The 14,736-nt window shown below is 31.7% G+C and overlaps 1 protein-coding gene across 3 annotated transcripts in view; it reads left to right on the top strand.

Annotated features, from left to right (window-relative positions):
• Window positions 1-14,736, top strand: part of LOC145316972 (potassium voltage-gated channel subfamily B member 2-like) — a 45,389-nt gene that overhangs the window by 20,273 nt on the left and 10,380 nt on the right. For all 3 annotated transcript variants that reach the window (XM_080157827.1, XM_080157826.1, XM_080157825.1), the window contains exons 7-11: window positions 8,480-8,569; window positions 10,053-10,096; window positions 10,861-10,957; window positions 12,979-13,056; window positions 14,130-14,193. In XM_080157827.1, the coding sequence (XP_080013953.1) occupies window positions 8,480-8,569; window positions 10,053-10,096; window positions 10,861-10,957; window positions 12,979-13,056; window positions 14,130-14,193 (373 nt within the window). The remainder of the gene's footprint in view (window positions 1-8,479; window positions 8,570-10,052; window positions 10,097-10,860; window positions 10,958-12,978; window positions 13,057-14,129; window positions 14,194-14,736) is intronic.

Raw genomic sequence — 14,736 nt, 5'->3', positions numbered from 1 at the left:
ATGTTTTTGATATTCTAAGAAAAATACAAAATAGTTTGACATTGTTTTGAAGATAAAAAATATTATTAACAGAATATTTTTGGCACATTTATGTTATTTTTCAAACTAAATTTTAGTCAAACTTATTGAAATTTGTTGCTTGTATGCCTTCAGATTTTTACAAAGGGCCAAGGGAGGGGACATTAGGCTGATTATTACATGTTTTATAATAACATTTTCTTATTCGTTGGATTAACAACGTTGGAGACTTTCATGGAATTTTGGAAGGTTTCTTTAATTTGAGTGTCCAAACGTTTCAACCTTGTAATCTACAGGAGTGGTAATGTTGTGAATCAACATTGGGGTTGTACAACAATTTATCAGCCATTGTCTTATTCCTGTGGATCCATGATAGGATTATTAGTGTAAAAAGAATAATGATAAGCACTCATACATAACAACTGAAAATTACTTTTAGACAGTATATAATTTACATAAGTTTGACAAACTAAACAATTGTCATAATTCCTCATACTTAAAAAAAGATATTTCAAATTTTTACAAGAGCTAGTGGTTTTTACAAAACTTTTTTTCCTATCTTTCCAGATACCAATAGTTTTTGCTATTCTAATTATTTTTGTATGATAATTATAAATATAATCTTTGCATAAAAATAATCCTAGAACAATAGATATTAGAGAATACATAGAGGGTTAGTTTAGTATGTGTTGTTATATAGTAGATAAAATTTGGAGGGCTATTTGGTGATATAAAAACATTTTTATGAAACCATGGAGGATCCCAGAAAAAAGGTATAGCCAACAAGCGAAATAAATCTAAAATTAAACTAGGGAGGGGGTTGGCAGTTAAAAAGATCGTCAATTCTACTAAGTATTGCCCTTCAACAACAGCTGAAAATCATATATAGGTTTTGTAATTAAAATGAAAATTAATTTTATTGTTGGTATCAGCTGGGAGGATACATTTTGATTAAGTTTTCAATTGTTTAAACTAGCCAGAAGAGATTTTAAATGGATTGATTGAAAATATAGGTAGATGACATTAACAATTTGAATATAAAAAGATAATAGGATTTAGATTAATAATACTATTAAAAACAATGCCTGAATGCCTCATTTGAGTAGTATTCTATGGTACTATCTAACCTGATGAATTATTATGCATTAACATTAATCATTAAATTGCATACAAATGGAAATAATAGGAGAAATTCTATGCCTTGCAGAAAAGCACTGTTGACCAGTAATAATAATTGAAATTTTATGAAGTTAATAGCGATATTATTTTTTGCATACTGTTGCAAAGAAAGCAGACATTCTGTTATTAGAATTTAAATTAACTACTTTAGTAAAGTTTATGATTGTTACTGTTTTTCTAAACTTTTACATTATTTATAGATAAAGATATCACAAAGCAAGTTTTTTTCTCAAAAAAAAAAACAATAATTCTTTTAATTGTTTTCTGTGTTTCATTCTGATAATAAAAAAAATGTCCAAACTTAACTTATAATTGAACATCATTATTTAGTTCTAAGGCACAATAATTTTGTAAAATATCAAAGAAATGCTGAACAATCATACAGAAGACACTTAAAAAGAAATCTTTTTTCATACAACATCACTATGATAGCTGTACAGAAAGAGTTGTAGAGAAGTGTTGCAATAAGAAAACTTAATTTTACTTTGACATGTTTACAGAGGGAAATAGTTAGGAAGTAATATTTGAATAATATTTATATTTTTGATGAGATTAAAAGTTTTTCCTATTTTCCTTGTATCTATTGTTGGTGTACAAATAATCAGGACTACGCAGATTAAAATCAATGAACATCAAATTAATATGAATTATTTAGTAAAAAAATTTCTGCCTCAATTATTGGATGGATAGAATTTGTAGTTTAAATTAACTGCTGTTGTCCTCTCACTCCCTGACAAATGATAATAATGAAGAGAAACTAATCTAATATCCTCCAGATTATTCCACTTTTTTTCTGAGTAAAGCTTCTCTACTTACTTTGTGATATTAACCCATTCATGACGAGCTCCCTTTTTTTAGACGTATCAAGCTGAAAACTTTAAGGAAATCTTATTTTATCATATCCAGAATTCCAATTTTTTCTTTTTGCTCTCGTGGCGTGCACATAGAAGTTGCATACAACCATAGAGAAAAAAATAAAAGAGAGGAATCGAAGCAACTAGAAGACGAAAATAGGCAGTGGGCCTAGAGGCCTACTCAGCGCTGTTGCCGCGCAAAAATTTATTGCTATTCCACTACTTTTCAAATGGGAGGATTAAAAATTATTAAAAAAAATATTTTTTTACTTTTTATTTTTTCCATATTTAGGGCAAGAATATTAGATTAGATATTTTCGTTTTAATGTTTTAATTAAAAATTACATAGAATTTTTTTTTTTTTTTTTTAATTTCTTCATGAAAGATGAATCCTTCTATTTCTAAAAAGGGGGAAATTTTTTTTCATAATGAACATTCAGCTGATTCTGACCGCCCACGGCTGTTTGCTAAATATCGCTTTTCTTTTTATTCACATTATTATTTATGATTGACTTACAAAAAGCCCTGGGCGGCTTTTGATTTTCGTCTGCTTCTAAATTTAGGGATGGGGAAGTAGTATTTTACCATGAAAAAGGGGTGAGTATTCATCCTCTTATCCTTTTTCCTTATGCATACAACCCATTTTAGATCAGGCAAATGAAATTTTGGCTATTAAAATCTGTTTCGGACCAGGCAAGAAAACCCTCAGCATATAAATTTTCTCTTAAACCTTCTATCAATAAAGTAAAAAAGCAAACAGTAATCTATGAAATTTCTGTAATCAGCTGAACAATTAACATACTAAATTACTTTACAACGGCCAACTAAATAGAAGGGAAGAAGCTGTGGTGTAACTATTATTATTTAATAATATTCTTTTTAAGAAAATGGCAGAGTTAATTGTAAGGAGCTAATAAGCTTTGTTTAAAGATAGAACATGAAGCAGTAAACTGCCAATGAGCATAAATAATCTAAATGAAAATATTTAGGTGTCTATCTTGCAGCTTCAGCAAAATCGTTATACAATGATGTTAAAATTTAGCTACATGTATAATCCTGTTCCTAAACAGACAATCCATCTCTTTGGAATTTTTAAATTTACACACAAGCAGGCTTAAATTTGAGGCTTATAAGTATTTGAGGCGAGGCTGCTGTGTACTGAGGTTTATAAGCATTTGAGGCGAGGCTGCTGTGTACTGAGGCTTATAAGCATTTGAGGCAAGGCTGCTGTGTACTGAGGCTTATAAGCATTTGAGGCGAGGCTGCTGAGTACTGAGGCTTATAAGCATTTGAGGCGAGGCTGCTGAGTACTGAGGCTTATAAGCATTTGAGGCGAGGCTGCTGAGTACTCAGGCTTATAAGCATTTGAGGCGAGGCTGCTGAGTACTGAGGCTTATAAGCATTTGAGGCGAGGCTGCTGAGTACTCAGGCTTATAAGCATTTGAGGCGAGGCTGCTGAGTACTGAGGCTTATAAGCATTTGAGGCGAGGCTGCTGAGTACTCAGGCTTATAAGCATTTTAGGCGAGGCTGCTGAGTACTGAGGCTTATAAGCATTTGAGGGGAGGCTGCTGAGTACTGCTATCTTACATGACACCTTCTTAATATTAGATTTTTGACCAGTGTTGTGCACAGGGTTTTGCCAGACGGGTGCACAAAAATTTTGACACTGCCCTAAAGCAAAATCAAGAAGAGTGTATTACAGGCAACAAGAGGGGCGTTTTTTATTGTCAAATAAACATTCTAAAAAGTCCCAAAAGCGTCCTATGACTTCAGAATTGACAAAAAATTTTTTATGGAAAAAAGTATCCTCTCTAAAATTAAGAATCAATAATTTCTATTGGCATTTTTTGAATTTCAAATGATTGTTTTTTTCCATCAAGTTACACAAAAACTTAAGCTTTACCATTAACATATTTAATTTTTTCCACTAGAAACTGGTGACTGGTGGTTCGACTTTTGATGTAAGCCATTTCATATTATTTTTAAACGTTTAAAGTCTTTTCATGCAAATTTTTTGAGCCAACAAAAAGTTTTTAAAAGAGAACTATTATTTGTAATAGACATACTTAAAGAGAAACTGTACATAATCCTATATATTTAAAATGTTTAAAGATTGAAAAGTTTCTGTTTTGTCCCCATGACTCTTATATAAGCTGAATTTGAAACTTTTAAATTTTAAATACTCGGATTAATGAATATTTAAAAGCAAAAGCAACTATTTTGAATCATTTAATGTAAAAAGGGAAAAGGATGATAAAAAGATGCGTATTATTTAGCAATGGCTTCCCTCTTTTTTTTTATGTATATGGTGGGGAACTTGGGGGATGGGGTATATGTCAGCCCCAATCAAAAATACGGACTCAGAGGCGTGCAGAAGAAGGGTGTATCTACATCCCCGGCACAACTAAGGTGTGGACACAACCCCCTTAAATTAAAGAGGGGTGTGACTTCGTGTATTCACCCCACTAAAGCCCACATCCCCCCTCGTTTTTGGTTAAATTGATTGGCACCTTACTGGCAAATCTAACGACACTGGACGGACTGATAGACAGATATACTAATTTGTATTTTGAATTAAAAGATTCATTAGGAATTTTATTCCATTTGCCTATCCTTCCATCCTTGTAAATACGTCATGTGTCAAGATAAAAGAGGATAAAGTTTTATAACAAAATTGATTCTAAATTATTTTGAATTGACTTTGTTTTAGTCAAATATTACTGGGAATTTTATTACTATGTGTGAGTATATAGGCTGGCTGCTATCCTAGCATTTAGGAGTTCTTAGGAGTAAGGAAAGTAGGAAAATAACCTAAAACCAATGTTTGTTATAAGAAATAGCTTGTAAACCATAGTTAGATATAAAATTGCCTAAACCCATCCAAGAACCCACAAGAAGCTTCCATACTTATCGAAATCTGAAGCTGTAGTAAAAACCTTATTACTTTATATGATAGGATAAGATATTTTATTTTCAAATACACATGAGGGCGAGTGGACCAAGGGACATATTGAGGGGTCTTAATCCTGTCGCAGCCACATGAGATTTAAATGGTATATTTGAGGTACAATTTTCCAAGACAATTGTTCAGTTAGACTAGATAAACTTACGAAAAAGTTTTAAAGATAGACTGACAAACAAAGAGCAGAGAAACAAACAGTCGAACAGACATTGAAACTCTCCAAAAAATTAATATTTATAAAATGATAATGGACCTTTTTTATATTCTTTCTATTATTTCCTATGTATTAAAAATGTTTTCTTTATTCATCAGATTAATTCTAAACTTTTTTATAAGGGTTGGATTCTTAGGGGTGTAATTTTATTCTATTCCATAACTGTCAATCAAGGGAAGGCTAGTCTTGTAGAAAGTATGCCAACTCATTGATCTTGGATATTATTCAAAAGTCTTAAGTTACCATACTTCATAAAATCATTAGTAATGTTTGTGGTTTTATTTGAAATACCTTAAAAGACCGAAACAAATGTGATAAAGTTTTAAGGACTAAACTCTTAAAAATAAATTTTAAGGATCGCACCCAATCTTGATGTGTAAGCACACTTCATTCATGAAAATAATTCTCAAAAGTCTAGCAGCAAATAATTGGAAATAAAAATGTTGAAAAGCGACAATAATTATTATATTCCAGTCCATAGGCGTCCAAGGGGGGGGGGGGAAGGGGTAATGGGGCGATTACCCCCCCAAAACGATTTTTTTCATTTTACCCCTACCATTTAGGAGGGGGTATTTACTAGGGTTGGGCCGGATACTTTTTTGGCCGGATACCGGATATCTGGCTGATTTCAACGCCAAATATCCGGTTATCCGGCCAAATTACCGGATATCCGGCCAGATAACCGGCCAAATTACTAGATATTAAAGTAGTAAAAAAAAAGTTCTTCAGAAATCTTATATAAATTAAATGTTCTTCTAGCTTCAATAATAAGAAAATTATAGCCATTTAAGATTTTAAAAAGCAGAGATTTTTGGTGTAAAGTATAAAAAATTATAGAGCCGGATATCCGGCCGGATAGTTTCAATATCCGGTATCCGACCGGATATTAAAAATGGCCGGATATCCGGCCAGATATCCGGCCACACCGAATATCCGGCCCAACCCTAGTATTTACCCCCCCCCCCAAACAATTTTGGGGGGGTAAATACCCTACCCAAAATAAAAAATCTTTAATAAAAAAAATTTTGCGCGCTTCGCGCGCATTTTTACTACTATATATTTAATAGGGTTGGGCCGGTGTGGCCGGATATCCGGCCGGATACCAGATATTGAAACTATCCGGCCGGATATCCGGCAATATAATCTTTTATATTTTACAACAAAAATCTGTTTTTTTTAAAATCTTCAATGGCTTTAATTTTCTTATTATTGAAGCTAGAAGAAATGTAAATTTTATATTAGAAATCTCAAAACATAAATTTTGGCGGTGGCAGCAGTACTTGGCAGCTGCCAGCTGCAAACTGACGGTTGGCAGGTAAACGGCAACAGATTTTATGAAATTGTAATATGTCATGAAGATATATAAAAAAGCCTAAGTTTAAAATTTGAAATCTTCAAGGAACTGTTTAAAGATATCTGGAGACCTGGTGGTTCAGGAATTGCAGGATTATACCTGGAACCTGAAATCGACTTGAACACCTATATTACATATGAGGATGTACGACTATAGGATATTTTAGTATTAGATAACATGAAATGCTTTGTTTAAGTAAAAAAATATTTTTACTTTTTACCTAAATGACCTTACCAGATTTGCTGGTATCCTGTGCCCGCCAGGAAGGAGGTATTAAAAAAATTTCAACTCTCAGTTATGGGTCATACCCATATTTCGAAAGTCACTCAGTTATAGCCCTCTACCTTTTATACACAGAAAATGGGATAGAAAAAAATCAGAGGTGGGGGGGGCATTCAACGCCACCTCCCCGCCAATCCTCCAACCGTTAGAGATTGATATTACAGATTGAGAGTAGTAATAGTTAATTAGATTTATTTACTAAGCTTTTTATCCGGCCAGATATCCGGTAATTTGGCCGGATAACCGGATATTTGCCGGATATCCGGTGTTGGCCAACCCTAATATTTAATAAAATTTAAATTACCCCCCCCAAAAATTTTACCCTGGGGGTAAATTTTTGGGGGGGGTAAACTAAATTTACCCCTGCCAACAGATTTCAGGGGGGGTAATTACCCTCCCCAAGCAAATTTTACCCCCCGGGTAAAAATTTTGGGAGGGGTAAAAAAAATTTGCGGCGCGCTTCGCGCGCCATTTTACCCCCCCCCCCAAACACGAATTACCCCCCCTTCTAAAAAATGTTTACCCCCCCAAAATAAAAAGCTTGGACGCCCCTGTTCCAGTCTATAAAGTATTTGGCTGTTTGTTTTTTCATATATATATTAAAAGAGGCAAAGCAACAGTTGTTTATTTCAGTAGAGCTTTGCATTTGTCCTGGTTAGGATTATAGCTAGATTACGGGATGATATCTAAATCAATCCACCAAACCCCATTTAAAGAAAAAAGTTTTTACTCAATTTTTTTTCAGTTTAAGACAAAAATTTGTTTTATTCATCCATTTCCTAAGGCGACACCCTTAAAGTCTAGGGGCGTAGTCTCTAAATGTTTTTTAGTACTTTATCTCACTTGTGGTAACAACAAATACAAATATTCAAAATAAATTCTTTTTGAATAATTGAAGACAAAATTTGAGTATTAGAAAAATATTATAAAGAAAGAGGTTCATGGTTTTTGGCAGTTTATTTTATTGGCCCTTATTTTGATATACCATACTTCCATTGAAAATAGCCTAAAACCATTGTATGACTCATAGTTATATTGCCAAAAAGTTGAATTAGGTTTAACAAGTAAGTATTTAGTAGGGGTTGAACTATCCATAGCGATGATTAAGTAATGGGTGTGAAATAAATATATTTTACATATGGTTTTCAGTATGATATTTTAACCGTTTTGTCTTTCAAATTGTACAATCTCTATATTTTTCTCTATTTTAAAGTATCTTTTATAAATAAAAACACTCAAGCTGGTATTGTACAATGTACAACATTCATGAATAATGTCTACAAAAGAATTAAATGTAATGTTGTAATTTTCTATATATTTAGATGAACTAATATTATTATCAATATTTAGAAAGATCTAGAATATTTATAGATAGATGAACTAATATTATTATTAATATTTAGAAAGATTTAGAATATTTATAGATAGATGAACTAATATTATTATTAATATTTAGAAAGATCTAGAATATTTATAGATAGATGAATTAATAATATTATTAATATTTAGAAAGAACTAGAATATTTATAGATAGATGAACTAATATTATTATTAATATTTAGAAAGATCTAGAATATTTATAGATAGATGAACTAATATTATTATTAATATTTAGAAAGATCTAGAATATTGGCAGATAGATGAACTGATATTGGAACCATGTTGTGCCCTTAAATATTATCCTGAAATTGAGCTTTGTGTCAAGGTAATCAATTAATTTTTGAGTTCTTTAAACTCGCAAGTTTTGTTGAAGATACAGCTTTTACAATACATCATACATCTCGTCAAGGTTTTTTTTTTAGGAAAACTGATAATTTTGCTTGGTGCAAAGTATTACAGTGCAAGGGTAGGACAGCCAAACAAAAGTCTTGCAATCAATGCGTTGTTAGCCTTTAAGATTTGTCATAAGTTAGTATATGCTAGTATTTCCCGGTTAATCATACAATTATTAAGCAGAATTTAGTTCAGATAGTCTAAAACAAGGCTTTATCAGTTCTCTGGAGGATATCTAGGTTAAGAATAATAAAAAGTTACATAAGAACATATAATTCCCATGAATAGGTTAAAACAATAAAAAAAATATGAAAAGTAATTAATCAGGAGTTTATAGAATAGGTAAATAATAAAAAAAGATACTTTAACAAAAATTGTATCCGTTTATTGCGTTTCATTGATTAGCAAAGGTTTCTACATAAGAGTAAAACACTAAAGGGAAAAAGGATTAAATAACTGTATTTCCACATCGCACTGTCCTTGTTCCGACTCTCAATTGGGTCATTGAAAATCAACCAATGGTGTCGTGTGTATCAACACAGCCAAGTAGCAGTAAAAAATTGGTATCAGACGAAAAAGGTCATTGGAAAAGGGAGGGAGGTAGTTATCTGTATATACATCTATACTATAGATCTGTTGTTTCTACTATCTTTATCAGTCAATCCGACCTTGTAGTTTAGAGATATGATAAAATTATTCTATCGATTCAAAGTGATTGGCGTCCACAGGATAACATTTATGGAAAGCACTAATTTGGTCAAAGATTTTTATTTCATTTTATTAAGTTTATTTTTGACTCTAATTTTGTTTATGTCTGTCTGTTTGAGAAAGAATCTAATAATAAAAAATATGATTAGGTTTTCCTTTATACCTGGAAACCCCACTAAACTGACTAATCCATAACATAAATGTTTATTAATCATTTTCTCAGGAAATACAAAATTATGCAATATACTGTAATTATTATCAACCAAGGACAATAATGTAAATAGGTAAAACAGCAAAAATAATGTGACAAAAAAGGCTAAATCCTGCTTTTATAGTTTAAAGCCTTGATTTTATAGAAAATATAGCAGCTCTAAAACAGTCAAAGAACTTAATATTGTTATGTAATTTAAGTAATTCATTGGTGAGAGAAATCTACTAAAAAAAATCATAATAATCCCTTTTATTATCAAGATTCTTTGACGGAGGCAAAGACAGACAACCGAAAAAAATACAAAAATAAAATAGCATAAAACCAACCCTGGAAATAAAAGTGAAGCTCCCCTAAAACGGAAAACTCAATCGGTTCTCAAGTTATCGAAATCAAGCTACAAAATAAACCTTACTAGTTTATAAAAGATGATAGGGTTAGGAAAGGAGGTCATTGGCTTGATTCAGGTTTTATGATTAAATATTTGTTTATAATTTAGGAACAAAAAGGAGAGCAGGAAGCCAAAGCTAAAGAAGCCCAGAGGTAAATTATTTATTTTTTCTACCCCAGGAAGCATTTTGAGTAAGAGAGAGTTTACCCAAGGATATTTGGTTAATTAAAACCCAACAGACAACCAACCCTTTGATTGTACTGCGGTTGTCTGGAAGTCCTAAACTAAATTTCTTTGTTTTGTTTGTAACCAATCTGCCTTTACATCCTCGTTGGGACAGCTAGTACTGGGTATTTGTCTGCGCAATTGTATGAAAGATCTCGAAACTCAATTGCGGCGAAACACATGGTAATAAGGTGTTGCTGTTTACGGACCAAGGCATTCCTTCTACACTAACTATTAGTGTCACATGCTGAACATATCAGCATGGCAGTAAGTAGAACTTTTTAAGGCTCTAGTATGATGCTGTGTGGTCCAGACTCGAACCTGACAGCACACCGATGACAAGTGGACAGCTAATACCGAGTTTTAATCATATTCTTAGAATAAATGTTTGGATAGGGCAGAAAGAAATCTTGCAAAATTATTTCACTCATAAATCATCCTTTATCGTCATAAACCCACCTCAATTTTTCATAGTTCCTGGTTAAGCGTATATTTTTCACAAATATTAGCTACACTTTTAAAATAAAAACTAAAAATGTGAACTGATAAAAATGATTCTGTGCATTTTTTAAAATGCTGAAGGTAGTAAGATTGTTGTAAAAAGTTTGCAGGAAAAATCAGGTTTGAAAAGCATTTGTACTATCTTAAAAAGTTCATTGATACCAAACAAAACTACATATACATATTTTAGATTAAAAGACGAAAATTTTGGAAATTCTCGCTTGGGTCGGTTAAGAACAAACCTATGGAATATTATGGAATATCCAGAAACCTCCAGAACAGCCCAGGTACAATATTAAGAACAGTCCAGGTACATTGTACAATATTAAGAACAGTCCAGGTACAATATTAAATGCATTCCAGTACATTATAAAGAACAGCCCAGGTGTAATATAAAGAACAGCCCAGGTGTAATATTAAGAACAGCCCAGGTTCAATATTAAGAACAGCACATGTACAACATTTAAAACTAAAAAAGGGAGTACTTTTTTTATATAAATATTTTGCAAAATAAAATAGGTAAAGCATATCATTTTTGGCATAGTTCAAAAAGTCTCAAATTCTTGGAAGTTAGATATTTAGTATCTTGTTTCTACACAGTTACAAATTTTTTAGCTTTAAGAATAGTGTAGATATATTTTTATGGGTTACTTATTAGCAACTATTAATAGCCCTAAAATTGGAGTTGTTACGATTTTTTTGTATGAAACTTTAATTCCAACTCTAATTCGCAATTTTGAGCCTTTACTTAAAAAAAAACTTCACAAGGAGGTGGAATCTGACCTTATTCTAGCTAGAATATGTGAATACCAGAATATTTTACCAATATATTAGTTCCGCATACTAAGCTTACAAATTTACATTTTATTTTCATTTCAAATATCTCAAAAAAAAAATAAAAGTCTGAATGAAAAAAATAAGGATTTCTTTATTTATTCTTTCTATCTTCTTTATTTCTATCTAGGTTAAAAAAGGTATGATATCCATCTGTCCGTAAGTCCTTTAAGATCAATTATTTAATTATCTTTTTTGGAAGTTTCATAGGGTTTTATTCAGGTTTTAATCAAGTTAAAGAATGTCAGACAAATTTCGTTTTAGAAATTGCCCTAAGAAACTTTGTCCCCCCAAAATTTGGAGGAAGATTTTTTTTAGATTTAATTTTTTTATCAAGAGTATTAATTTGATTTGTATGTTAACACAAGACTTGCAGGTCCAACAGGATTGGTTTTGCACGTGATATTATCAAGACGTCTATTGATTTAGTCTTCAGTAAATATTGAATTACCACGTGATTGTTTCACAAATCTCTGTATATTTTGGAAAATAAAAAAAATTCCTGTACTAATTATAAAATCTATATTTTTTAATACCTGATATTTATAGTAAAAAGCTATCTCAACAAGAATGGCAAAAAATGAAAAACTCAAATGAGTTTTTAAAAAGTAGCGAAAAAGAAGCTACTCCCTTACAGCAGTGCTGAATTATGATAGGAATCATTATATCAAGTCAATTGGATGATTCTATCATGAAAAAAAAATTCCAAGTCGTTTATAAATGTAAATCTTCTCTAACAAAGGAAAGGCAAGCGCATATCAAATAATTCTTAATATCCAAGAGGCATCAGTCCCTGACGAGGTAAAACAAACTGCAATATTCAAATTCTACGAATATTTTATTGTATTGGATAATTGATATAATCTTATGGATATGGCATTGTAAATTTGCAAAGGTTCGACAAATTGTACCTTTTTAGGATGCTTTATATTATTTTATCTGCATAATCTTAGATTTATTTCTTTTATATGATTTCAACAATTTGACGTATGTTCCTTATCTTTTAAAATGAAAATAGAATATCAATTGCTATCTTAAAGTCACACTACAGCAATAACTTTAAGTTGGGCAAAATAGTTATTCATCGCATCATTATAAATACAGCTTTCTTCGGATAGGAAAATAAAGTCTTGTTGGGCCTGAAAGGTCAAGCCCGTGCTAACATAACTGGTATTTATCTTAAGATTTTTATTTGATTATTCGTGGAAAATTAGAATTTGTCAGTATAGCTCACAACTGGTTCTAATCTCGCAAATGTAAACGGTTTCGAAGACATTTTTAAAAATATCAACAAGATCATGTTTATTTCAACAGTAATTAATCAGACAAACGAAAAAAATCATTTAAAGTTCAACAAAAAATTTACCTATACTTAGAATAAGAAAAAATACTGTTCTTAAGATTTACTCAAATATGCGATGTACAACCTAAAACGTGTTTATATACAAAAAAAAATGTTCATATTTTGATTTAGATGTTTGCCTGGTCAAGTTTAGGTATCGTCCTCCTGTCCACATTTACCTTCGTTCTCGGCACTTTTCCAGAATTCCAGGTAAAGTTTTCTTTATACTAGCGTAGCTACTCTATATTGGTATATTGTTGGTATGTTTGTCTGTGTGTCTATCAAGTTTGGGTATCGTCCTCCTGTCCAAATTTACCTTCGTTCTCGTCACTTTTCTAGAATTACACTGGCAGTATTTATTTCAGGCCTGACAATAAGCGAGTAAGCTTCGTGTAAGGCTAAGTTAAATCGTCATATTATGTCTATAAAACTCAGCTCGATTTCTAGACCTGTTCCCAAACAGACAATCCATCTTTTCAGAATTTCTTTTGCAAAAAAGCTGGTTTAAAATGAAGGATCATTCGCCTTTGCGGACGGCTGCCGAGCCCTTCTTTATAGTAAAGTAGCTACTCTATAGTTCTAGTTGGTCTGTTAGTTTGCACCATTCACATTTTTAAATCAAACAAGAAATTTTGCAAATTGCAGGCATTCTTTATAGGTCTTTTATTAGAATAGTTCAAAGTAGAAAAGTTTCGTAAAAATTTATATTTTCATACAGTTTATACTTTTATATCTTCTATTAAATTCCACAAAAACTATTACAGTCATATTGATTTTATGTCAATTTTCTTGTGATAAAGTCTGAACGTTTCATTTTGTCATCTGCAACCTTGTTAAGAGTTTAGCTACTCCGTAATCAATTAACTCACAAACAAAATATAAATGTTACATATTTCTTCAGACATTACAAATGGTTTCAAAGTTTTAAATGAGTAACGCCAAACGGGCGTCTTTACAGGAAAGAATGCGCAGACAGACATTCATACCAGTGATTTTGGGTCATTCAAGCACCAATCACACTCTAGGATAAGTCATTGGGAGTGAAAAAAAACATCCTCTGAAAACACGCATCTATTGATATCGCTAGTAAGAGAAAACTAATGCAAAATGAGCCATGATTCTACCATCTCAAATGACAACGAGCGCAATGCCACACACACTTGCTCAAGTGATCTTTCATTTGCTCATATAAGGAAATAAGGACATATTACTTCAAGGTAGGCTTCAGACAGAAATAGCCTTGTACTAGCCGATACACAATGTAAAACTCCATTTATATTTAGGGCGAGGAAGAGACAGGGCAGCCTCCCCCCTACCCAGAGGCTGTCTTTGCAATGGAAATTGTTGGTAAGTAAAATTAAAAATCAAGTAGAAATTGATAAAAAGAGCATAGGAAAAAATGTTTCAAGTATGGCTTCGAAACAGATTACTATACGCTAAATTAGAGCCGGTTCTCAGCTATTTTGAAAAATCATGTATGGCATCGTATTACAGACAATTTTCCACAAATATCAAAATACAAATCATTCCTCCTATCGGGGTTAACAAAACTGGTTTCAATCTTATATTTTAAAAATTATAATATCCGCGGAAAGCTGTCTCTAATACAATTTTCTATTTCTCTTACTTGTTTGTTGCAATATTATTTTGCAATAAAAATAAACTAGTTTCCCTTATTATAATGGTTGCAAAAATGGAAAATAATGTTCTTCTTTAATAAAAATATCAAATAAAAAAGAATGAAGCTATTTAATGGTATATAATACAAATATTTGGGAATAGTCCCTTTCGTGGCAACGCCCCTTAAGGGTCGATTCGTCGTATTTTAAAATGGCTTTTAGAGGTTATTTTAGGTTAGGTTAGGTGATTGCCCCACAGGGTTAGTCAATA

Source organism: Acartia tonsa, chromosome 4 (genome assembly GCF_053477335.1).
Source record: "Acartia tonsa isolate MP-2025a chromosome 4, ASM5347733v1, whole genome shotgun sequence".
Lineage (NCBI taxonomy): Eukaryota > Metazoa > Arthropoda > Copepoda > Calanoida > Acartiidae > Acartia > Acartia tonsa.
This window is presented reverse-complemented; position numbering and strand designations above follow the sequence as displayed.